We start from the raw sequence: 27138 nt of genomic DNA, 5'->3' as shown, positions 1-27138 counted from the left end.
CTTGCAGATTCATTCATAATATTCCAATTTGGCTAGAGATCAATGCAGCACCTTGGCTGCCCAATCGCCCGAAATCATGCAAAGCTGCAGCAACACAGCTAGTGTAATGTAGCTGGGCAGCATAGATAGAGACATTTGGGGGGGAGGGGTCCTTAAGATGCCCCTGCACCATAGACAAACCCAGGTTTAGTAATTTTCTTTTCCAATTTTTGTCCTCTAAAGTTGGGTGTATCTCGTAGTCTGAAAATGCGGTATGTATATATATGTAGTTCACAGATTAGTGTATGGCAGTAAAATGTTAATATACTCATCGCAATAAATGTCATCTAACGAACCACATTTGTACTCTTTAAATTCTAATTCTAGTTGGTCCCAATGCAGTAATTTTCTTTCCTGACATTATCAATTAGAAAAAGACGTCACACAGTTATGTAAAAACAAACGAGTATGTTTATTTTAATTAAAGAACAGTTCTGAGAGTTTGTAAAATGATTAAACACTGAAGAAAGGAGTCAAACATGTTCAAGTAATCAGAATCATTATCTTCCAACAACTGCCGTGGGTCCCTACATGTATTTTTCAGGTGCTAACAATCAAACGAGGAGAATCTGAGAACCTCTATTAACATCTTCTGAACAACTGCCATGAGCCGCCACTTATTTGTCTCCTAGGAGCTCATGATCAATAACGAGGATCCAGTAGCCCCCACTCATATCTTTCAATGTTGATTGTGGGTCAACATATTTGTGTGTTTCCCACTGGCTAGTAAACAAAAGAGGGGAATGCACAACTCCTATTGCTAACTTCCAACTGTGGTAGGTAACCATATATTTGTCTCCTAGGAGCTATAGATCACAACAGAGGATCTAGTAACCGTCATTGATGTCTTGGTGTCACCATGCATGTATTTTTCCCAGCAGCCTACACTCTAAAGCGAAGATCCGCCAATTCCTGATTATACCCAAAGACGGACAAACCAATTCACATATCAGTTGGATGTGCCTGAACTTATTAGAAGCTGAAACCATAAAGCTACGTAGACAACATTTCAGGCTTTGGCGTTAGTCTGGTTTAGGGGACCCAGCAGGAAACCTCATAGGGAAATAACCCTAATGTGATTGGGTGGACAGCACCCTCTCAAACTTTTAGGTTTCAGATACATTGTAGTAAGCTACGCCCCCACTATTCGGCCAATCAGAATGCTTTGTGCTGTAGAGGGTGCTCTGATTGGAGAACTGTTCCCTAGGTGGTTTTCTGCCAAGTCCACTAAACTAGACTAATGCTCATGCTGCTTCGACAGAAGTAGCTAATGAGATGGTAATAGTTCCATTTTGCGGGCAAATGTACTGCAAACTTAATGCAGACCAGAATTATTAACATTGAGCATCTCTTTTCTTCTGGATGGTCAGTGCTAAAACCATGCAGCAGTGAATACTTGAACAAATGCATAATCAAGTTGTATTAATTCTATTAATAGACTACTGGAGGTATTTGTGGTTTTATAGTCTTTTCATGTGTAACATTGAATGAATAACATTGTTCCTGAGCTGGAAATACGGTACAGTGGAGACATTCCTGGCATGGCTTCATAGCACACAGTTGACACTGATAACCATGAAACCTCATGAGATAAGATCACGTAGTACTATGCTATATCATGCGATTGCTTCATCATTCTGCCTAAAGTAAAGTCTCTGAAAACCTGACATAGCATGTACTCAAATGATCTCTGATCGCTTGCTTGATAAATATACCCTTTGTGTATATAAGGGAGTAAAAAGCAGACAATATGCCTTTTGTCTAGAGTTCTGAGCCTGGACAGGAATGAGGGAAGACTCCGCGGATCTCAAACGCTTTGCTGAAGTCAATGGCCTCCGTCTGGGTGCCCTTCACCAGTTTCAGGTTCCTTATGCAGCCTCGGAATGAAGTCTGTCTGGTCAGGCAGTTCTGCTTCACGCCAGCTACATAAGACAAAAGAACAACATAAAGATCTCATTGTAAATGTTTGACTTTGAGTCTTTTGTACTAACTGTTGTCATAGCAAGATTATAAGTATCTACAGTGTGTGGCTGGGATGGGCAGTTTATCATCATCCTAGTTAAAATTATTTTCCCATGGTCCTTTGCTAGCCACCACTGAGTCATCTGCATTAGTTTTTATAGCTAATATAAAGTGTGTGATTACATAATTGTAAATATAGAAAGTAAAGGTAAAGTGAACTTTGAAGCCATTTGTAACATGATTACATTGTAAGCAGGAGATTCTTCACTTCAGATGCTGAGTAAAGAGTTACAGGATGACAGGATTAGTCACTTGTGGAGTGAACCGGCTACGATAGCAAGTCAAAGTCAATATATATTTTCTCTAATGCATACATGTTAAAGCCATTAAATTTGGTCCCCAAGTGGTTTACCCACTTTGTATTATGTTTGGCCCACTCTAGACCACCAGGGAAGCTATATAGGAGGTGAACACCAAGGAAGCCATATGGGGGAGGTAGGGAGAAAGCTCTAAACACTAGGCAGCTGTATGGGAGAGGGTGGGGGCCACTAAACAACAGGGAACTGTATAAGGGAGGTGCAAGGACCACTAGACACCAGGGAACGATATAGAGGAGGGAGGACCACTAGACACAGGGCAATTGTATAGAGGTTGGAGAGGAGCCATTAGACACCAGAGAACTTTATAAGGGAGGAAGGTGGCCAGTAGACATTGAGGTTGGCCTGCAACTTGGTCCCATTGTTCAATTTTGGCCCACTTTGTATTTGAGTTTGACACCCCTGCTGTGTCACTATGTAACTTCATAATATATTATACCATTTTAATCTATTCATCGTAAAGGGAAGTTTCAAAAATCACAAATCCGCAATCCTTTTATCAACTCTTACTGTGATCTGACCCAGGTAAGGATGGCAAACTCGAACCACAAGACAAGTTTTAAGTAATTTAGTAAAACTTGGCTGGACTCGAGGTAAGGTTCAATAAAAACTTACATGCAGCTTCAAATTGTCACTCAAATAAACTCCCCATAAATTTGAATTGTGATAATTCCATGCTGCCTATGGCACAAATCAGAATTATTTGTTAACGATGAAGGGTAAAAGCAGTAGTTAGCGCAGAGAGTGGCAGTAGAGGATACCTCACCTTAGTCACTGCCTCTAGCACTATTGTGCTGCATCCATCCAAATCTACCCACTTCACAGACAGGAGGAAATATCAGGAAGGGAAGGAGGAAGTATCAGGAGGACGTAGATGAGCATGGAGTGTTGGCGCCAGAGGCAGTCAGTTAATGCCCACTGTTGCAGCCAGTGACCAATTAATATTCTGTTTCAGTTTCACCTCGGGTGAAATTGAATTTCTTTTATTATTTGTATCTCATTAACCATCCCAGATGGGGACGCCTTGATAAATCAGACGCATTTTCTGCTAATTGACAGCAAGGAAAATTCTCATTGTGGAGGCATGAATCCATGACCGTGAGACGGTTTCCACTACAAGAGGCAAAGCACAAATGTGAAATGAATGCGTTTTTCCTGTTTGTTTGCTGAGATTGTTGGTGAAACTGCAAATTCCCATTTAATTGTGCTGAATCGCAATTACATTGGAAGTTGCAGAAACTCAAAAATGCACCTTCACAAAAATCCCATCACACTAGTGGGAACAGAGCGCCACATTATTAAAAAAAGGTGTCTTTACAATTGGCAAACTGCAAGTGCTTCAAAAATCAAATCAAAGCATGTCAAGAGCAAGCAGGGCCTTAAAGGAAAACGGAAGTGTTAAGAATATGAAGGCTGACATCTTTATTTAAGGCTTCATATTTTTCTTACTGTGCGTTCCCTTTTATTGAACAATTTTCAACAAGCCACGCTATAAATATGACCAAAGCAGAGGCTGGACATTATTGGTACGTAATGGCAGCAGCTACAGGAAAATAAGCAGTGTATATATCTCGACGTTACTGGTTCTTGCAGAGCAACATAACTTCCAGAGACTGGCACAGAGCTGCCACGCCAGTATACCAGTAAATATAGCATATTATCACTGGCAGCCATAAATGCAGTGAGCCGCCTTTCTCAAGGCTGACCCTGCACTTCAGCTATTGGCTGCTATGCAGATGATGACGTCTGGCTGAAAACACCAAGGACTACACTGTCATTAGTGACTCATACTTTCTTCCATGTGGCTGCCTCAAATTCCACATTCCATCCATATACAGGCAGCTAGAAGGAGCAGCTGGGCTCAGGCTATTTCAAAATAGTGAAGTCATTTCTATAAATTTGGGCATGAGACGCACAGAAATTCTATAGTTTATGAATTTCTTATATTTTTTAAAGCACCAACCTACTGTGTATAGACATTTGTATGCACAGTGCCAAGCACACAAATAGCTTGGATGATTTCCTTTTCTTCTTTTTCTGCCTGAAAGCGTTAAACATCAGGTATGCAAGTGACAGTTTCTCTATAGTCAGGACCTAATTGAACTATATCATAATCCTCACTGCTTAATATTTGGGAGAAGTCTACTTAGTATCTGGGAAATCTCTGCCTAATATTTGGAGATGCTCTTAGCCTAACATTGGGAGGCACAGTGCTTAATATTTAGATTTACTCTACTTAATATTTGGAAAGACTGGGGAGCCCTGCCTTATATTTGGAGGAAATCTATATAATGTTGTTTGGGGTCACGCTGCATATCGTTAGTTGGGGATAGGGAGCAGTCTGTCTAATTATGTTATTTTTCATTGGATATTTGAATGAGATACGTCATTTGATATCTGCCAGTTGTTAGTATTCTGTGCACACCGTTTGCCTAAAAATTATATTGATTTCTTTGGTGTGCTGTAGTACTTCAAAGTGATACTACTAGCAATAAGATCAGTGAGACCCGCAATGGGTCCACTTCACCTGCAGACTTTACATTTTCTACAGACCCTTTTAACGCCCAATAAAAAATACATAGTTCAAAAATATTGCTACGTACCTGGATAGCCACCAACATAGACGGGATTATTAGTGTCTGCAGAGGTGGACTGGACGTGAGCACTCTCAGTCTGTGCTGTGTTTCCGTCCACTGTCAGAACTATCTTGTGCTTAATCTTGTTGGCCTGAACTTGGTGCCATTTGCCGTCACATAGTGAGTTTGGATCTTCTGGCTTGTAAACAGCTGTTATTCTACCAGCCCCATTATTTACATGAAAGAAAACCTACAAATGATTTAAAGAAAACAGTGGCTTAAGAGCGTTTCCATTTTATACCCGTGCTGATGTCTTACAAGTCTGATAAGTTATAGATTTCATTACTTACAGAATAGAAATGTTATAAAAACATATTGCCAACAATGAGAAGGTAGACGAGGCAGCAACTGGTCTCTCACAAGAGGACATTATTGGGGAGCAATCAGAATCATTGCTGTCTGCCATTGCACAAGGTGCCGACCCCTTGTGCAGTATTATAAAAATGTACAGAAACATATACTGGTAATAAATGTATTTAGTATAAAACTTAGTATAAAACCATTGGGCTTGTCTGAGGGAACAACTGCTTCACACAGTGAAACTGAGAAAACAAATTGTTGTATGAGTAGTTGTAGAATAGCAGTCTCGTGCATCCTGTAATCAGGATAGGGAGAAAAGTTAGATACTTACCTCAGTAGGGTGAAGCTCCTGAATAGTCCACAGGCTTCACCAGTTTTCCTTCACCCCTTTTATGTTGCACTAGACCTGCACGAGTGGCAGCTGCCCATGTGCCTGTGCAGTGTATACAGAGGAGGAAAGCATGGCCGCAAAGAGGAAAAAGGTCCTGACCGGCAGGGGTCATGGACATCATGGAAGCCTCTGAATCATCTAGAAGCTTCTCCCTACAGAAGTAAATATCCAACTGTGTTCCCTATCCTGATTACAGAATGCACAGAATGCTATCAAACAACTACTCATGTACAAACCTTTCAATTCCCAACACCTGGCCCAGGCTTCAATATTTTCCCACAGAGTGGTAGCAGAACATTTATATATATATAAAAAAAAAAAGAACAAAGAAAAAAATGGGCAACTGTAAGGCAACAGAAAATGTGTCATCATTTAGAGAAGCATACATGACAATAGTTTCAGCATGACAAGGTTTGTAGTGTAATTTTATAACACAGCTGTGTATGTGGTTTTTCCACCTACAGTCTATATACGGTGGAAAATCCCTGCACCGTGTGAGCTATTCTTGTCATGCCATTCACACCCCCAGTCTCACAGCTGAGTACAGTGACTTCCCATCCAGCTCCGAGCATATTGCTGCCATGAAATTGCTTGTTTTGTGCTAATTCTAGAAAGCGTTCTCTTTCATATTCCCAGGTCATTACAACTCACTGTATGGGGCTGTTTTCCACCATGTTTACACATTTACTGTACTCGGGGCAGGTTCTGGACTTTTTGATGCCTGAAACAAACTTGTGAGGATGCGCCCCTATAGATAGATAGATAGATGATAGATAGATAGATAGATAGAGCAATTTCACACCACATGCTTTCCTCAGTCATACATGCACAGCAATAAGCTGCAGTTTACTTGCACAGCAGGAAGACCGGAGGGCAGAATGGCACATGGAGAGGAGGCTAGCAAAGCATATGTAACTAAGGGGCGTGCCAGGACACTCAGGCAAGCTCTGTGCTCTGTGAGTCAGGAGAAGCAGCAGAGAAGAGTGGGGAAACTGAAAAAGATCAGCTGAGTGTGCAATGCTGATGCTGCCCCCAACAGTCTGCTGCCCTTAGTCACGTAATTCATTCAGCTTCATGGTAGGGCTTCCCCTGACTGTACTTACTCTGCCACTGACAATTTCCAGGCCGATGGCATCTACTTTAGCACTACTGATTCCAAGGAGGACACCGCTTGTGGCAGTAGTGCGGAATTCAAGAGATATGTTCACATCTGATCGAACTTTATAGCCTTCTTGTACTAAAAAAACATAAAAATCTGATTATAACATCAATAGTGCAACTACTGGTAAATATCATACTGTATATTTTATATTTGAAGTATTGATGTTTCATTTTTCCTATTTTGTTTTCCTTTTGTCTAATGAAAAATGCCAAATTAGTTTATGGCACTATGTGCCTGAATACAATTCTCAGGATCTAACTGATATTTGGCTACATAATAATCTGTATCTACATAGTACCTGTTTCCTGACAGATTGGCAGCTGATGTTTCAGCAAGATTGCAGTCCAGCTGTCTGCATGAAAGGGGTTTAACTATGGTTCAGCGGGGCTCACAATCTAATAACCCTACCATAGTCCAGGGACAATTCTGGGGGCAAACTAATTAACCTGAAATCCCCAGAGGAAACCTATGCAAATACATACAAATATATAAATACAAAAAGCTTCCCTATATTCCTCTGCAATTAATCACCTCTTCATTACTTTTGAGAAAAAAAATACATCAGAATAAACACACTTGAATATCGATTATATAAATGATGCATAAAACTTTTTTTAATAAAAATGTTAGGTTTTTATGTTAAGTTTTTTTTTTTTAATAAAATAGCAATTATTATTATTTATATAGCGCCGACATATTACGCAGCTCTGTACAGTGTATATATATATATATATATATATATATATATATATATATATATATATAGTTGTCACTAACTGTCCCTCACAGGAGCTCACAATCTAATCCCTACCATTGCCATATGTCTATATATTATGTAGTGTAAGTACTGTAGTCTAGGGCCAATTTTAGGGGGAGCCAATTAACTTACCCGTATGTTTTTGGAGTGTGGGAGGAAACCGGAGTGCCCAGAGGAAACCCACGCAGACACGGAGAGTACATACAAACTCTTCGCAGGTAGTGCCCTGGTTGGGATTCAAACTAGGGACCCAGCGCTGCAAGGCGAGAGAGCTAACCACTACGCCACCGTGCTGCCCGCAATGAAAAATACCTGCTGGACCAATTTACTGCATAAACAACACTTTTTATTATTACCGTATATACTCGGATACAAGTTGACCTCGTATTTAAGCCGACCCCAATATTTGACCCTCTTAAGCCAGCATTTTTTAATTTCTCAATTATAAGTCTACCCAGAAAAGTTGTGGTCAAGTCCAAACCTTCTGTCAGTATAATAAATGATAAATAAGGTTAACAGTGGGCATGTATGAGACAAGATACCTGGAGCAAGCAAGCATGATCTCCATGCATCTTCCCCACACTGTGCTGCTGTTAATGTGTTAATGCACAACATTAAAAGCAGCACAGTGTTGGAAACAAACATGCAGATCATGTGGTAAACAATGATAAGCACCAGCACACTTTACAGGGGCTGCCAGGTAAGATAAGACCAGTACTGAACTTCAGGGCCCTTTTCCACTAGCGGCGTTTGCGATGCTGAATCGCAAAACCGCAAACCGCTAGCGATTTTACAATCGCTACGGTTTGCTTTTTAACATGGGAATCGCGGTAGGTCATTTCCACTACCGCGATTCGTTTTTGCGGGGAACGCGAACGCGCGGCGGAGCGATAATTGCCGCGATTTTGCTATGCAGTGCATAGCATAGCAAAATCGCGGCCGCAAACGTCGGGGGAATCGCCGGTTTTGCGATTCAGCAATCGCTAGCGTTCAGCGTGAACGCTAGCGATTGCAGGTGGAAAAGGGCCCTCAAAGAAACAATAAAGAAAACAAACAAACAGTTTCCAGCCTCAGTGCTCAGGGCTGTGTAAACATCTCTGCCAACTTTACCAGTCTGGCCTTTTTACTGTACATTCAGATGCTAGCTACCTAGTTAATTGCAGGGTGAGTGAAGTCCGCTCCAGTCCAGAGGCTGTGGGGGAATTCCCCAGTATGGATGCTTCCAGTCACCACTGATAACTTCCATAAACAAATCATTGGAACACGCTGGCTTCAGCTCCCATCCAGCGTGTCCCATCGCTCTGATCCCCTCCTCCACTTCCTCATACGTCACTATGCAGGGCAGCCAAGTCTGTGTAGTGAAGGGAAGCTGCACGCACCAGGGACAGCCAGCAAGGACAGTGATTTGTGGCCAGAACGGAGGATTTACGAGCAGCCTGCGGGGGGGGGGGGGGGGTTAGAGCAGTAACGAGGTGCCAGGTACAAAAGGGGATTTTGAGCGGCTCCAACCCCCGCCGGCTGTTTAGCATCACGTGCTGACAGAGCGGGGGTCAGTCCATTCTGCAGCTTGCAAGGGGGGGGGGGGGGGGGGATGGGAGTTGCATTATGGTGACCCAGGCATCTGTCTAAAGCAGGGACACACAATCTTTGCCCTAGGGTGGCAAAATGGAGCAAATGGAGAGTACAGGGGACACTTGATACTCGGCTACAAGTCATAAATTTAGGTCTGATGCGAGTATAAGTCGCCCCCCCCCCCCCCCCCCTACTTCACAAAAGTAGATCAGACCTAAATTTCTCGACTTATAGGCGAGTATATACGGTAGTTTGAAATAATTGTATTATAACATGAAAATGTTTCTGAAATTAGGCTTTACATATGTGCATACTGTTTTACCAAAAAATGACCCCAAATTCCTACATATTGTGTGTGCAGCAAATATTGATATAAGAAAATAGATTTAGGACAAAGGGAGATGCAGTTGACTGACACTCGATATGTACTGAAAAGGCAATTGGAATTAGGTTACCGAGCCGACTGTGCTCTCTACCTGGTGAGAGTATCACAATTGTAGCTGAGAAGAAAAGCAGGTCCGGCACCAGTCGTCAATGCTTCAGTGAGATTTTATTCCTATGGGTACAGTAAGGTTACATGGAGGTACAAAAAGGACAGTCAGAAGCAGGGGGACCTGCGAAACAGCTGTCAGGCCGTCCTTTTTGTACCTCCATGTAACCTTACTGTACCCATTGGAATAAAATCTCACTGAAGCATTGACGACTGGTGCCGGACCTGCTTTTCTTCTCTGCTATAAAAGAAAATAGATTTATAGCAAATCTCAACAATAGTACATTAGCGATGATAGTGACAATTGGATATACAGTACTGTACAATACTGAAAAGACTAATACACATTATTGAAACAGAAAAATCAGTGGAAATTACCTAAAGCAGCAAATCCGGTCCCATCAAAGTAGGTCCCTTCTTGCACTAAGCTGTAACATTTATTCACACCGTGGATGGAAAGAGCCCCTTCTCTGTTCAGTTGCTTGCTGTTAATGGTAACGTTGCTGATGCATGCTGGGATACTGTGCGTTATCTGAACACAAACATCAATATAATCAAAGCATGTTCTGAAATGTCTACATAATAGCAAAATAATTTCAGGATACTAAGGAGTATGGAGATATGGCGGAGATGTAGTGGAAGGAGCTCCCTGAAATTAGAAATAATTTTTTTTTTGAGAGATGTAGTACTTTGGAGTGTAATTGGTGGAGGGGATCTAAGGAAGGAATCCTAATAATGACGAATTTAGATTTCTTTCTGAGTTATAGTGAAGATTGGGGAGAGTAGAGGATGGGGGTTCTTTAGGGGTTTTGTTTGTTTTATACTTTGCAATTTTGAAAAGCGAAGAAGAGAATATGATGATATGTTTTATTGGAATTGATATGAGAACTGGAAATATTCTTACTTCTTCAATAAGTTACCGGTATATGAAAAAAAAAAAAAAGCAAAAAAAAAAAAAAAAAGTACTGTGGTGGTAAAAATCTCTGCATATTGCTAGATGATTTAGCTGAGATAGGATTATTCCATAAGGGCAGCAAGGAAATTAATCTTGAAGGCCAGGAAGAGTGAGGAGAAAGACTTATTAAAGTGGACCTCCGCTGTAAATTCTAAAGATAAAAACAGCCAAAATTACACTTACTATGACTTTTTTATACCTAATGCAACATCACCAGCTGTGTCTTTGGGTCTCCTTGGAAGGCTTCAGAACTACTCGGGTCTCCCGAGTACTTTTGAAGATGGCTCCGTATTGAGCACATGTGAGTAGCTACAGGTAGGCTTGGTTCACACGTAAAAAAGTGTCCAGTGCTGTCCTGTCAGTTTTGACAGTTGGCATCAGTTTTGCATGTGTTTCTATGGTTGTGTTCACACATAAATCTGTACGTTTCCGATCCGGTCCTGTGCTGTCCGTTTTGTATCAGTTTTGTATGTGTTTTGATGGCTGAGTTCGCACATAAAAGGTGTACATTTCCAGTCCACTCAGGTGAAACTGATAGAAAACTGATGCAAAACTCACAGGACAGTATTGAACTGGACCGGAAATGTTCAGATTTATGTGTGAACTAGGCCGTATCCTTTAAAGCAGCAGGGAAGCCTTGTGGCAGCTCTGGAATGCAGCATACTGTGGCTGGCACTGCACTACTTCTCTCTTCACTTCTCCCTCTCTGAGATAGGCTTGCTCAGTAGAAGCAGAATACCTCTCAGGCAACAATATCAGGCTCCTCCCACCCACAGACGACACAATATCTTTGCAATCCTTGCAAGGGCAGCAAACTGCAATGGCAGAACGGGGGCTAACCAATAAAACCTGGATTTTATGGCATAAGACGTGGTCAGTTTTTATACATGTTTTTCAGCTACTGTACTTAATTAAGAAGAAACAGCCTTCCTAAAAAGTGGTTGCCCAATCATTGGCAACCTATAACACATGATTAAATTTCTTCTTCCCAGTCATGATAATATCTACAGACTGACTATTCTTAGAATGGCTATCCTCTGAGGTTCTTCTTTCTACATTGCTACTTTTCCAACACCCTAATGTGATTGATTTGTAAGAGTCTGATTGGCCAATCACAACTACATGGTCAAGTCTCACTTCACAAAGAGCCCATCAGAGACCCACAAGTCAGTAGGCCTATCTACATCAGTTGCATGCTTTTCCAGGAATTCGTCTTGAGTAGTTCTGTAGAATGAACTGATAAGCACATATCAATAAATAGCTGAACAGTATAGTAGCTTTTGTAACTTTTGGAATAAAGGTTGCATTTCTTATGCATGAAAAACCGGGTCAGCAACCTGACAGAACTGTTGTCATTTTTTCTCAAACATAACAGGAATTTCACTTTAAAGAGAATCTGTACTCTAAAAGTCTTACAATAAAAAGCATACCATTCTATTCATTATGTTCTCCTGGGCCCCTCTTTGCTGGTTCTGCCACTCCCTGCTGCAATCCTGGCTTGTAATTGCCAGTTTTAGGCAGTGTTTACAAACAAAAAACATGGCTGCTAACCAGCATGTGATAGGCTGAAAGAAGTTCAGTCTGTGATTCATACAGAGCCTGGAGGGGATGTGGAGAGGGTGTGTATAACTTCTACCTATCACAGCAGAGCAGCACATTCCTGCCTGAGCCGACAAAGCTGATGAAGATTTGATTATATAACAGATAATACAGCCACTGTGCAACTAGGGAAGGCTGCAGTAAGACAGACCACATTAGAACAGGTATAGAAACTTATAGGACAGAAGAAATAAGGCAGAAAATTGTTACAGAGTCTCTTTAAATTATGGCATGTGTGATTCAATAGTATTGACAGGGGAGTTGTGCATACATAAAGATACAGCAGATGACAGGCAGAAAGCCAATGCATTAATACGTCTTGGGACAGAGCTTGGTGTGTGCGGCTCTAGCTAAGCATGGGATATGGCTTAGGCTGCTAAGCATGAACTGCTGGAATTTATTTTAGAATTAGATACCAGAATTAAGAATTGTACAAAGCAGTGCTAAAGGCTGAACATACCCAAAACTGATATTTTAGCAAAAGGGGATGTCTGGTTAATTGTTTGTTTGTTTTTCGGCCAGACTGTCAGGGATAAATGGTTAGCCATGGGGCACATGTATTATGAGGATGAATGAATGAACTGAGTTCTATAAGTGATACTACTGTTATATTTATGTACTGCTTCCTGATCCTATCTGAATTACTTAAATTGAATTAAAATCATAATGCATAGTATTTAATCTTTTGTCTGCAACCTGTGACTATTGACTTGATCCTTTATTTTAGTGGGACTCAACTTGCACCTTGGACTCTGGCCTTGACTCTTGTTTGTTGCCTATTTATTGCTTACTGTACCATCTTTTGGCTTGCTTTATGTCTGGTGACTTGGGGCTGTAGTCACTAAACTGCAGTAAGCGGAATAATGTGTGCAAAGTCTTACTGCACAAGCCGCGCATAATATAATACATTACATTCAAAACATTGCGCTCTACTCATGGTGCGGTAAGACTTCACATGCATTATTCTGCTTACCGCAGTTTAGTGAATAAACCCCTTGGTGCTGCACACCACTCTGTCTGCCTGTTGTGTACCTGCACCAGGTTGCTGTTTCTGCCCATTGACTTGCTTGCCCATCTGTTGCTGGCTTCAGCATGTCCTGACTGCTCCTACTTGGTGATCTGGATACCCAATGATGCTATTTGACCCCAGCTAGCTTTATCTTGCTTTCCCATTCTTCTGGACTTCTTCTGTATACCATGACATCAATATACCATTCTCCTATCCAGCGCTTTTGCCTGGACCCCAGTTGTGGGCTGATCCTGGGGTCATATCCAGGGGTGTCCAGACTAAGTCTGACCATACATTTATAGATGTGGCAAAAAGATTGATTCCTCTCTGTTCAAAATCGATTCAGAGAGCATTTACATGTTTGGCTATTGAGCTACTATCACTCCTGCTTTGCCCTCAATCAACCTATATCTTGTGTCCTGTCCAACCGGCAGAAGAACAAATTTGCTGACTAATTCTTGGTTGAAGGTAGAGCGATCAGACATTTTAAGAGAATCAATCTCTAGCACATGAATCAAATCCACAGTTGAATGGGAAAATGGATGAGTGCAAGGATACGTCAAGAGCTATAAAAGAACATCTGCTGTGGAGTCTCCCACCAAGGTATGTGATAAATGCTTCTAGCCTAATTCTCAATCTCCAGCGGAGACACGAGCTTTGCAATACTTTTACAACAACCTTTGTATTGATGATAATTATTGAATTTAGCCCAACAAACAAGGTAGAACACAATAAACAGTGTCTATACTCCACAACATCAATAGTCTCATTCATTCAAAAAGGGCACCCCAGTAATTTGGGCACCGGAGAAATCTGCTAGAAAAATATTGGTAAAATTACCAATATTCCACTACTTATTTCCAATAGTAAAATATCAGTAATTTGTACAAATATTTTACTAACATCTAATCTTTCCCTGTCCTCACACAAGCCCTCCAACTATATACGTCTAAACCTAACCGATGCCTTTACTGCAAAATGTGCTGATAATTATGCCTAACCCTAACCTACTCTCACACTGGCCTGCCATCCCTCCCTCTACCAATGCTTAACCTTCATCCCCCACCCTGCAATCCCCACTGAAAAATGCCTAACCTAACTGCCCCTCCAACCAATGCCTAACCCTAACTGTCCACCACACCATAACATAGCTGCAGATATCCAAGCAAAGTCGCCACTAAATAGCCACTGTGAAAGTCTGGGCATCACCACAGGTGCCCATATTAATAGGCAGAAAAGACAACGCTGGTTGGCACTGCAGAACAAATGAAGAAGCATCCACCTGGCTTAGTTGGCTCATATAGGGTCTATAATCTGTTTGTTCTGACTGACAGACTCAAATACAATGTGAGGGAGATGCAATAAGGAAAAGGTTGGCAATGCAGGTAACTGGTTTATTGATATGGGGATGGTGCTTCAACATATATTACAAGTATATGAGCTTGTGTGAAGACATGCAAAAAGAGGTGCACATACCGGTCCTGGTGGGCAGAAGTGGGATGGTGGGTGCAGGACACTGGTATCCTGACGGCCGTTTCGTGCAAATAGCACTTCTACGGAGCCTCTGCAGAAGCACTATTCGTGCAAAACAGCCATCAGGCTACCAGTGTCCTGCGCCCACCACCCCACTGCTGCCCACCAGGACTGGTATGTACACCTCTTTTTGCATGTCTTCACACAAGCTCATATACTTGTAATATATGCTGAAGCACCATCCCCATATCAATAAACCAGATACCTGCAGTGCTGACCTTTTCCTTATTGCCTCTCCCTAACAGTGCCCATATTAATAACTGCCATCATAAGTGGAAATGTGGACACCGGAGGTGCCCAATAAAATAGGCGCTGGGGCTGTCCACTATAAAAACTACAGCTACAAGTAGTGGGCCTCTAATCACAGCTATTAACATGGGTGCCTATGGCTGTGTCCAATCATTTGCAATAATCTGCAAGACAGAATGTATCCATAGTATTACAGTTTCTATATTGGTTATAAATGAGGTGGAGGAACAACAAGTATTGTATTGATGTGAGGCTCACTTACATTTCCTATGCTTTTAGCAGTATAGTCAGGTGGCAGCCCACCCAGGTATAGCTTCCCTTCTACATCCAGAGTGTTACTGTCGCCAGGGGTGCTGGCGGAAGCCGACTCCTGGCCATCCACAGTAATGGTACTTTTTCTTTTAATGTATTCTGTGGAAATCTGCACAAAACAACAATGTAAGTGATTACATTATGTTACATTCATATAACATCATTATTTACATATGTATTGCTCTACACTATACTGGAGAATAAAGCTAATTTCTATGGACAACAGATCTGCGTCAGACCTACTGATATACAAGGCCTTACATTCTGTACAGCATTCTGTGGCTTCAGCACAAAGTATCTGCAGGCTGGATTTTATTCAAAGTAAATGAAGTTTCCAACTGAAGGCGAGTTACACACCCAAAGGAAAACAATCTGTCAATTCGCCCTTCAGCAATGTGATGTTCTTTCTTTATTTCACATTTAACATGGTGTTGATGTTTCCTTTTTCTTTATACAAACCAGTTACTTTATGAGAGCTATTGCTGCTGATCTACTCATTCAGGACCACAACTAAGTGGTGAAATAAAGTGAGCAGAAGAAAGAGCTGAACGTAATACTAAATTGGGTTTGATTGCAGAAGTTACATGCAATTCCCAGCTGTATTCTGGTGAATAATCAAACTTCGTTCTACTGTACTTGAGTGCAATAAAGCGGAACAGGTTCACTCATATTCAGTTGCGTAGAACTGAAAATGCTTCTTAGCAGAGATGACAACCTCGCTTAAATAAAAAAGGATTTAATCATGTTCATAGTTTATAACTTAAAGGATGTAAGGACTTGCTTATAGCCCACTTTCCATATATATACTGTATGGTCTCCATCTGATGTAGATTCCCCTGCTTGCAGTGAACAGACACCCAGTACAGTGAACCCGAGGTGAGAGTGATGTGGAGGCTGCCATATTTATTTTATTTTTAAAAATACTAGTAGCCTGGCAGCCCTGCTGGTCTATTTGAATGCAGTAGTGTCTGAATTGCACCAGAAACAAGCATGTAGCTAATCTTGTCAGTTCTGCCAATGTAGGAAACACCTGATGCACATATGCTTGTTCTGGGTCTAAGGCTAAAAGTATTAAAAATTACATATTACTGCAAGAAACTTGGGTCACATGACTAGAATTAATTGGGATGCACCATGGATAAAATAAATTAAAATACAAAAATGAGAATTACATGGGAAATTCTGTCCTATGTGATCAAAAACACTAGCAATTGAGTCACCAGAACACTGTGTTTCATGGGTGGCCTCAGTCAAGTCAAGTAATGCTAGTTAGAAGAACAATGAGGGCCCATTCACACTAGGGAGATTAGCGGGTGATGCCCGCTAAGCGCTGAAGCGCTTGTCATTTTTAAAGTGCTAGTGCAATTGTAACTATATGGCAGTGATCTCACTGCCACAATTGCCGCTGATCGTAGGCGTTTCAGGATTAACGGCAATCGCAAAATATGTTGCCCGCAGCATTTTCCTGCAAGTCTGGAGCAATCACGATAAAGTGGTTATACCGATGTTCACGATCGTCGGGAATCGCGAGAGAGTGTACAGTGATTTTACCGCGAGAATGGCGGTAAAATCACCCACGCAAAACGCTAGTGCTAAGCGCTACTGTTTTGCAACCTTCAAGTGTGAATGGGCCTTTACCTGAGGGTGTGAGCACAACTCATGCAGCCCACTGTTTAGGTTCTGAATGAAACGTTCTGGTTGTTTTTTAAACTTCTAGTGATTTTGAATATATATAGAGTACGGTAAGTCTGCCTAATCTTCATTTTATTTTTGATTTATTTTGTATCCTTTTTGGATGCCTACTATACACTTATGCACAGTATGAGGTTACTCTAGAATTAACTATAGTGTGAAGCTGACACTATAGTAGTGACTGTTTAAATAGGGTAATGCTAGAAACACAGTAACATTTTTCAATTGATTGTGATCATTTATAAGAAATGGAACCTTGGTGTTTGAGTTTTAGTAGACATAAGGTTATCTCAAGTTCAAGATGGTTTAGAACGCATTGTCCAGTTCTTATTGTTTCCCACTTAGCCAAGGGACAGCTGAGATCATCTCCCTATCTTTCAGCTACACCTCTCCCTCCTTCCTGCATTGCCAAAAAAAAAGGAATGCTGATGCAAACAATTATGTTTGTGGAAACAACTGGTCTAAAAGACAGAGGGGACCTGCAGGCATGCAGGCAGTGTCTATCTGACAACCGGCATGTTTTAAACATGCTTTAAAATCATACCTGCATTGAATTGTGGGGCATCTTTATAAAGAGGCCTCAAAGTACAAAGCAGTACTGCACAATAGAAATTTGGATTAGTGCACGATTTTCTGCTCTATCACTATTCACACTCTAATATCTGATGTCTGTTTGCATTACAATAAACACTTTAACCAATGATAGGTAGTGTGATAACTAAAACACATACTGCAACTGCATTCCAATGGTTCATATACTGTACCATCAGTGTGTAATTTATCTCTCTGTAAAACAACATTACACGGTGGTGCACAGATTTCAAATCAGTGAATCATTCTAACTTGCACAATACAGGGCTGATTAAAAATATTCAATTAAAGCTCTAGTTTAGACTCCTAGGTTATAGGAAAAAGTCAGTGCATCTTATGGTCTGAATAATACTATACGGACCGGCATCCCCCCATAAGGCTATGCTACAGCAGTCGGCTGTCATCAGATCCCCTGACACTGCCGTCATGTGCACTTGGAGCAGCAGGATCCAATTACTGCATCTGCTCTGCTCCATCCCTCCCCTCGGCGGCAACTTCTGCAGCATCGCTTGCTTGGATTGGCAAGTAGATCACCAAGTAGGAGGTTGGGGGGGGGGGGGGAATGACACAGCGGGACAGAGGAGACATAGGGGACAGAAAAGATACAAGAGGACAAGCACAGGATGACAGAGGAAACTGGAGGGCACAGGGGGACAGAAGAAGACACAGGGGGACAGAGGAGGTGACAAGAGGGGCAAAGGAGGACATGGGGTACAGAGGTGACACAGGAATTATTTCACTACATTTACACATTTTGGTATTGTACACTAATGTATCCCATGTCTAGTTAGTGTAAAAACAATTCCTATTTGAAGCTTTTAGTCCTTCAGCTACAGAAAGTGTTACATACAGTGTGCCATTTGCCATCATTGATGACAGCTGTGTGGATGGTCTCTGTCCTTCCTTTTCCCATATCGAATAAGAAGTGAAGTCTCCCATTGTGGAGCTGTAGTGCTGCATAGTCCATCTGGTTTTGGTGAGCCATGTAGTAGATGAGGCCACTGGTAGCATAGGTCCTCAGGGACAGCTGGACAGACAGTCTACAAGAGAAATGGCACAATTACCTCTGACTTGTGAAACACACTTGCACTTAAACTGTCATTTACTCAAAGTCTGTTCTTAATTATTAAGATAAATAGCAGTTGCTCAGAGCAGAGTATTCATAGGCAGAGTGATTTCAGGCTGAGCTGAGTGGATACATTACAAAGCAGACAGGATTGATTATAAAATGTAACCTGCTAAACAGGGATGCAATTGCCAGTAGATAAATATGCATTTAGTTAAACCCAGAACAGCAGGTTAAAAGGTAAATCCAAATCCAGCAGACGTGAGTGGGCTCTGGCTCAGTGGAACATATATATCTAAGGGCCATTACACACATTATACCCTGACTGGCCCAGCTTTGTGCTGACTGCTGGGGACACCCAGATATATGGATATATGGAAAATCGTACAGGCTATAGCTGGACATATAAATCAGATAAAGCTATGACAATGAAAGCCAAACCAACTTTTAAGATATACATATGAAAGAAATCAGTTTTGGGAATTAACTAACCTCCACACATACACACACCTATAACTGCCTTGCCACTATGACCACCCCCTGTAACAAGTGTGGACATTAAAGTGTACCTGAAGTGGCATGCAACATAATGAGATCAACATATGCATATATAGTACTAGTCCCAGTACGAAATTATTTGAAACCCCTTTCTGTTTTTCAGTACAGCAAGAGTTAAAAAAAACAAAAAAAACTTGAGTTGTTTTCTATGCAAAAGAGCATGTTGACAGCTTTGCCTGGTTTCCTGCAAAGTAAAGAGAAGTTAAAAGGCATATATCTGTCAGGAAGAAGGGAGATACTAAAGTTTGAATGCAATAAAGTTTAAAGGGTTATTATTTCTGTATCTTTTTCAGCTTTAAAAGCATAATGCGGATTCTAAACTGCAGTTGACTGTTTTCTATACTGTTTTTTACACTAATTCTATTTATCATCCATACTACACACACCATTATCTCATAAGTTTATTTTCACTTCAGGTTCACTTTAAAGGGGAACTGAAGTAAGAGGTATACGGAGGCGGACATATTTATTTCCTTTTAATCAATACCAGTTGCCTGGCAGCCCTGCTGGTCTATTTCTCTGCAGTAGTATCGGAATAACACCAGAAACAAGCATGCAGCTAGTCTTGTCAGATCTGACTTTATAGTCTGAAACACCTGATCTGCTGCATGCTTGTTCAGGGGCTATGGCTAATAGTATTAGAGGCAGAGGATCAGCAGGGCTGCCAGGCAACTGGTATTGCTTGAAAGTAAATAAACATGGCAGCCTCCATATACCTCTCTCTACAGTTCCCCTTTAAGACACAATAGCCCATAAGAAATGCTGCCACCATGCGATTCTGCCTACTACAATCCTCTCTTTAAAAGCTCCTACCATGCTCTTCCATTCTACCAAGAAAAGCCAACATGAGTCCCCCTTCTCTTCCTCTTGCAGAGCACAGCAGTAGGGGTGGAATACAGAGTCGGCACTTCCATAGAAGCAAAGGGGGCAACTGCCCCAGGGCCCCTGCATCCATATGGGCCCCAAATGTCCACCTTTGCCTCAAATCATTTGGCTGCTGGGCTGCCAGATACCCCTGCGTGCTCCCCCGCAGCTGCCCTGGCGAGATCCCCCCCACTTTCCAAACGATCCAGGCGGTGCAGCTCCCGTCTGTCTCCCCTGCAGTGATTGTCTTGCACTTCCTGCTAATCCGTTTGGGCTCTAGTGCCTGAACGGAGAAGCAGGAAGTGAAGGACAAGCACTACAGAGGAGACAGATGGGAGTTGCACTGCCTGCCTCATTCGGGAGTTGAGTGTGTGTGTCTCCCACTGCCTTTATTACACTGCAGGGGGGCAGCTAGTGAGGGAGGGGGGAGGCTGGCCAGCGGCAGCCGTGGGAGGGGGGGGGGGGTGTTGTGGTGGTGGGTATTAGTGTTGGGGCCCCAGATTACTTTTGCCCTGGGGCCCCATTTTAGCTAAAACTAGCCCTGGTGGAATAAAAGCATATTACATTCTCTAGCACTGGGTCCTCCTTTTTGGTGCGATTGCCCACTGTCTCTCATCTCCATCCTGCATATCAGGTGATGACATGCAGCATGCAAGACGTCTCTAGAGTAGTGAAGGTAAGTGATAGGTGACACTGGGTCTTTTGTGATCAACCACCTCCATTTTCCTACTTTTATTCCGCTGTTTTCATTCTTTCATTAAGAAGCTAGGAACCACAGAGAACATGTTTGTGGACCACAATAGAAATGCTGATTTAAATCATTTGAATCATCCATAATCAGGAAATTATATAATTACTCAGCACAGGAATGATAGTAAGGGCTGAGGCCCACTAGAAATCCCAAAAAGCAATCGCTAAATGCTTCTGGTAGTGGTTTTAACAGTTTTTCCAGTGTGATTTCTGGCGATTTTAAAGTGTGTATGAATGTAATGCTAGCAATTTGTACCGCAAATGTGGTTCTTGGTTGTGAAATTGCTGCAAAGTCTCTTTGTGCAGCAACTGAAAAGCAATTTTGCAGCAATCCTGTAGATTGTGTTGAAGATCAAACATTCCAAGTGTACTGCAGGCACCACAATTGAAATTTGGTGAAATTGCAATCGCTCTTGTGGAATCACCCTAATTTCATTAGTCTGACCATTTTGGAATCACCAACGATTCTAAAGCCTGCCTTAAACAGGTCCTGAGGGTTTCTGACCTAAATGTGTATCCATAATACTCTCAGTATAGTTTGACATTCATTGTAGACAAAGAAATCCATTAATGCTGGGCATAGCGTTACACTGTCTTCACTGTTATGACCTGCTGATCTTACCTCTTTCTAACAGAAGACTGGTCAAACTTTAAGATCATGTGACTTCCTGTGGTGAGACCAAACTGCACAGCATTCGCTATGTGACCAGGCAGTATTTCCTGTGTACATTCAGCAGCCTGCAAAAACAATAAAACACATTGTACAATAAAAATACTGTGACTGATATCATTTACTTTACGTACTTTATGTATTCTGTTACCTACACATTGTTATCTGATATTAGCTTCACAGTATCCATGCTACTGCCACAATACACTTGTAACCTGAGAGTCTGACTCTGTAATTATGATAACCGTAAGACAAGACAAACCATACAAACATACTTAAGACAGCTATAAACAGCACAGATCTGTATATTACTACTGCATACTCTCTTGTAAGCATCTGATATCTGCTGGATTATGTGTTTGTTTTTCTTCACTCACCAGAAGAGTTGAAAAGGGAAAGGAAAGAATAATGTAATTAGTTTGTAAATGAGATTTCCTGAAAATCTTCTTTGTTATAAAATGAATACATTGTAACTTTCTCCTCTGGCTCCAGAAGATCCAGAGAAACAAATAGTTATTGCAGCACCACCTGCTGGTAATACCTGGTACAAATCATAGCGAGTGCAGCTCTTGGAAAACGTCTAGGCCTCTCTAACTAGCCTCCATTTAGCAGTAGGGACAGCCATACTATCCCAGGAAAAAAAGCAACACATATATAAGTAGATAAATATGTGTTCTACTTAAATGACATTGCACTGTCCATGTTTTGATTTCAGTTAATCTTATATAGTAAATAAAGAAAAAAAACTGATTTATACATTTTCCATCTTTACTGCCTCTGACTGAAGCCAAACCTCATATAAATTTCCTCCCTTACTCTTTCTTCTTCCTAGAAACTGCACTGTCATATCTAGCTTGCTTTGTAAACACATGTGAGCACAGCATACTGTAGATCATACTTCAACAGTTTTTGCAGAGGTGTGAGGTGTTTCTCCCTTCTCAACCTTGAGTCACACTGAACTGCCCACAGTCAATCAGTGAGTGGGAGGGGGATAACAAGTTTCCCTCTCATCAGCAATTTAACAAATAGAGCCAGGCTGACTGAGATAAGATGTATTACAGTAGACACATTTATGATTATATTGGAATGCTTGCAATGTAGGGTCAGGTTGTAGACTGCATAATAAACACAGAGCAGTGGGTAAATGGAATTTGATTTGATATGGCTGACAATCCCGCTTTAAGATGGGGCCCTTCTGCTGTTTGTATGGTGACTTACAGGAAAACTAGCATTATTTGTTATTGCAGAGGTAATCCAGTTTCATTTTGACTAGTGATTTTACATAGAAATACTTGAACAAATATTTGTCAGTATCGCTTAGCTTTTGTTTAATAGGGCTATGGACTGTCTATTCTACGGATTATCATATGATCTTTAAAGCAAACATATCTTTCAGTGAACTGAGTGAAATTGATCCTGTGAAGCTTTACCTGTGTAAAACACACTGCACTGCTTACCGTAGTGCTAGGAGACCTCTGTAGGGGCGTGGTCAGAGCTGATCTCCGCTCTGTGACAGGTCCTGTTGGCGAGGTTGTCGGCTGTGCGTCTTGTTCCTCAGGGCTAACAATGGGCTGAGGCTTCTCTGTCAGCATGCAGCTATCCATTTGAATGTTTTCATACTTTATAACAGTGGTAAAATCCATCTGCCTAATTATTAAAAACACGTGAGTTACCAATTTTAGGCAAGTGAGCAGTATTGTTCAGGTTTACTTCATGGTCAGTTCAAATAATTTCATGACTCATCGCATACACTTATCCCCTGGGCTTCATCAGCTATTTCTTTAAACACATTTCCAACCTTATAATTATATTTAAAGGGTAGCTTATAACAGCCTGTTCTGTTCTGGTAATGGTGCAGTATTGGAGCTTCAATAGGAACCTACTTAACCTGCTCTGCTGTGTCAACAGTTACAAGCAATTTCAGCCATATAGTATCTGCACATTCTATTGTCCCTGGAGCTATTATTTAGGTATTAGAACACAAAAGTTTAATTTCCAGAAAACCAGTCAGAGAGCTTAACAGGCCGACAGCTTAGAGAATATCAAAAACTGTGAATAAATGCACAGGAAAATGCAAATACACATGCTAAAATCAGTAAAATGAACTAAAAGGCAGAAAACAGTACATGACATTGCATGGCGAAAATCAGCAAAAGCAGCATAGCAAATTGCATGTTTCTCTTAGCGTCTTGCATTTTGTAGCATAGACAAAAAAAAAAAAAAAAACACAGCAAAAAGACAACCTGTTGACTAGAAGCAAACTTGCTGCTTCTGAGATAAATGGAATGACAATATTTTGTCATTCGTTTAAACTGCTATGCACAGCCGAATCAAGTAATTTAAACACCAGAGGCTCTACAGTACATGTGTTGAACTCCAGGCCTGGAGGGCCAGATCCATGCCAGTGTTTAGGATGGACTGAGAAAGAGTAATGTGTTCTACCTGATGGACCACACCTTTCCTGATTCAGACCCATCAATTCATTTGAGCTGTGTCAAAAATGTGTGAGGATCTCGGCCCTCGTAGGACCGGTTTGACTTGCCTGCTCTACAGTAGTTAGGGCGCAGCCATAGGTGCCCATGTTATTAGCCCCGATTAGTGTTTGTAAGTGGTAATTTGCCAGGAAGCAGTTAAAGGGAACCTGAAGCGAGTAAAATTATTTAAAATAAACACATGATGCAGCTGCAAATGAATATTACATACTAGCCTCACCATCAGTTCCTCTCAGAGGCTCACCATTTTCTTCTTACAGTGATCCCTTCCAGTTCTGACAAGATTTTGTCAGAACTGAAATCCTCCAGTTGCTGTCAGTTACAACTGAATGTGCAAGGTAATGTCTAGGTTTCCCTATGTGCTCAAGTTGGTGATGTTACAGTTTAACAGTGTGCTGACCGGGAAGCTCTTATGAGGTAATGGCCATTTTTTAAATGGAGGACGGAGAATTCTATTGATTACAGTGGACAAATGGGATGCAGGAGAGGAGGAAGAGATTGAGAAGTAGACTACACGGGAGGTAAGTATGACCTGTGTATGGCTATTTTGACTTTTATTTTCAGTTCAGGTTCTCTTTAAGGTTAGGCATCCATTGGGGCGGGGGGCGGGTCAGTTAGTTAGGCATCTGTGGGGGAAGGGGGTTAGGCATCTGTTGGGAGGTCCGAGAGGGATTTTACGGCAGGGGGTCGGTTAGGGTTAGACATCCATTAGGGGGTCAGTGAGGCCCCGTTCCCATCTAGAACTACAAAACGCTAGCGATTACTGCTAGCGGTTTTTGCAGGATAGATTTATCCACGATTAACGTGGAAAAAAATCACTGGACACTGTAGTGTTTTGGGAGCGATCCCGATTAGCGGTTCTACACATGCTAATCACGATCGCTCAAGGATCGCCACCAAAACGCTGCAAGTAATGCGTTTGCAATTATCGCAAAACGCCTGCGATCATGGCAATGAGAACACTGCCATAGCAAATCATGTGCTAAGCAATTTTAAAAACCGCCAGCGGTTTGCGGTGAGCAGGGGATCAGTTAAAGTTAGGCATCCATGGGAGGGGGGTTTAGGGTTAGGCACTGCTTAAGGTCAGGAAATTGGTTAGGGTTGGGCATTGTTGGAGTGAGAGCTCGTCTGACAATAGGTTAGGGTTAGGCAAATACATTGACATTGCATAGTAATCTGAACATAGATATGTCTGAAAAGCACATTATGATAGGCAGAGTGCATGTTTACATTGTTAGTGAACAATAACATTGTATTTATAAATGTAAAAACATAACATTTCAGCTACAATGTGAGACAATTCACAAAACAGATAAAATGGTGAACAAACGTACAAAAGGAAAACCCTTCAGAAACTTACTGCATGTTGAGAATCAAGTTTTGAATACATCCGTAGAAAGACTGACTTGTCCTGATCATGGTGGCAGCCATTTTACCAGGCACCCCTCCAATGAAAAAACTATCTGCATTAATGGTGGTTGAATCCACAGATTGACCATTGAGTTTCATTTCTGCTGGTTTTACTTCATCAATCTGCACACTTACAATCCTACAAGACACAGAGATAGTAGTTATATATAAAAAGAATTACAGACAGTAAAAAGGTACTCAAGCATTCTTTAATTCTAACAATGTGAGCTGTTCAACTTTTAATGATGGTAAGAAGCAGAGCATACAAGAGATATTGGCGCTGGAGACTTGGGCGCAGGATACAGCTGGTATATAGCTGATCCTGCTGCCGCTCAAGTTCCTGGCCGTGTTAAATACTATTCCCCCTCCAGGCTGCCATGGATGGTGGGGAATGAAATAATCCGACATCTAGCAATTGCTGGAAGTCAAATTATTGTGTTTTAAAAGTAACTTCAGCTCCGTCTTCTGACAGCGTCGAAGTTACTCCCTGTGCGCTGCTATAGCCGTAATTCCTATTACGGCCTATGGTGGCACTGGCTGCGTCCAAGTCTCCAGCGCTGGATTCACCGTGTTCGAGAAGCAGATCTACAGCAGTGTTGTCCTACTTAAGGTGCCCACACATGGTACTATTTTTTCTTTTTTTTAATTAGATAATTTCGTTCAATTATTCTGTTAGATTGAATATAAACATTTTTCCAACGTGCTACTGAACAAAACGGGATAATCATTCATTTTTCTTAATCGAAAAAAAATATTTTTGACTTTCAATTCGATCATTTTGGTCAAATAAATAGGAGAATTGAACGTGTATGGGCACCCTTAGAGGAGGATGAATCTTATCTAGGCCTAGATGCTGAGCTGCCAAACACCCTCCATCAATGAAAAAATAGGCATTGTCACATATTGCAAAGTTTGTCTGCTATGTCTGTAAGTTCAGAAAGTTACACAAAGGCCCCTTGATCACTTGTTCTTTACGATACACGCAAGCATCCTGCTTTATTTGTCAGCAGCTCAGGGAAGGTGGACATGGGAGTACCGTAGATGGTGTTCCAAAGCAGTAACAACAATTATTTTGCACTGTCAACATAGTGACTTGAGGGAGGTCCACTTAGAAGAAAGCATGGTTAGTAACCTCAATGAGCACAAAATATTCATATTTTTTTCTAGTTCTGGCTTGAGAAGTGGTAAATAAAAAAATGATTAAAAAAATACCTTTTGTTACGGAGAATAATGACAGAATGTTCTTCCCCATCACCAAAGCTTCCAGCAGGAGATTTGATGACCACTTTTCTTGTGCTTGCCCCATCCATAGGATTCATATGGAGCTCAATGTGTCCATTTACCAGCATTAGAGCAAAGAAAGGCTACGGTACATAAAAAAAGGAAACAGAAAAACATTGTACTGTATATTATGAAAAAGTTGCACAATTTACCCGTCCCCATTTATTCCACTAATATTGTGAAAGTTTTAAACCTGAGACTTAGGGCTCATTCACACTGGAGGCGCTTTGTGATTTTTTTAAGTGCTGGCGATTTTTCAAAATCGCCCTGAAAGCGCTTGTGCAATGATTCTCTATGAGAGAGTTCACATCTGAGCGGTTCATTTCCGATCCGCTCAGAAAAGCGTTGCATGCACTATTTTTGAGGCGATTTTACCTCAATGGAAGGTATAGGAAAAACGCAAAACGCTCATGAAATCGCT

The 27138-nt window shown here is 41.4% G+C and overlaps 1 protein-coding gene across 1 annotated transcript in view; it reads right to left on the bottom strand.

Annotated features, from left to right (window-relative positions):
• Nucleotides 1-427: 427 nt before the first annotated feature.
• The window catches only part of LAMA1 (laminin subunit alpha 1), a 245818-nt gene continuing 219107 nt past the window's right edge, over nucleotides 428-27138 (bottom strand). Inside the window, exons 54-63 of the mRNA XM_068237202.1 lie at nucleotides 26649-26800; nucleotides 25387-25575; nucleotides 22992-23181; nucleotides 21487-21602; nucleotides 18477-18666; nucleotides 15294-15452; nucleotides 10065-10218; nucleotides 6809-6942; nucleotides 4982-5204; nucleotides 428-1961 (exon numbers count right to left, since the gene is read on the bottom strand). Coding sequence (XP_068093303.1) covers nucleotides 1801-1961; nucleotides 4982-5204; nucleotides 6809-6942; nucleotides 10065-10218; nucleotides 15294-15452; nucleotides 18477-18666; nucleotides 21487-21602; nucleotides 22992-23181; nucleotides 25387-25575; nucleotides 26649-26800 — 1668 coding nt within the window. The 3' untranslated portion in view covers nucleotides 428-1800. The remainder of the gene's footprint in view (nucleotides 1962-4981; nucleotides 5205-6808; nucleotides 6943-10064; nucleotides 10219-15293; nucleotides 15453-18476; nucleotides 18667-21486; nucleotides 21603-22991; nucleotides 23182-25386; nucleotides 25576-26648; nucleotides 26801-27138) is intronic.

Source organism: Hyperolius riggenbachi, chromosome 5 (genome assembly GCF_040937935.1).
Source record: "Hyperolius riggenbachi isolate aHypRig1 chromosome 5, aHypRig1.pri, whole genome shotgun sequence".
NCBI classification, from domain to species: Eukaryota; Metazoa; Chordata; class Amphibia; order Anura; family Hyperoliidae; genus Hyperolius; species Hyperolius riggenbachi.
The sequence above is the reverse complement of the archived record's forward strand: the minus strand, read 5'-3'. Positions and strand labels throughout refer to the sequence as shown.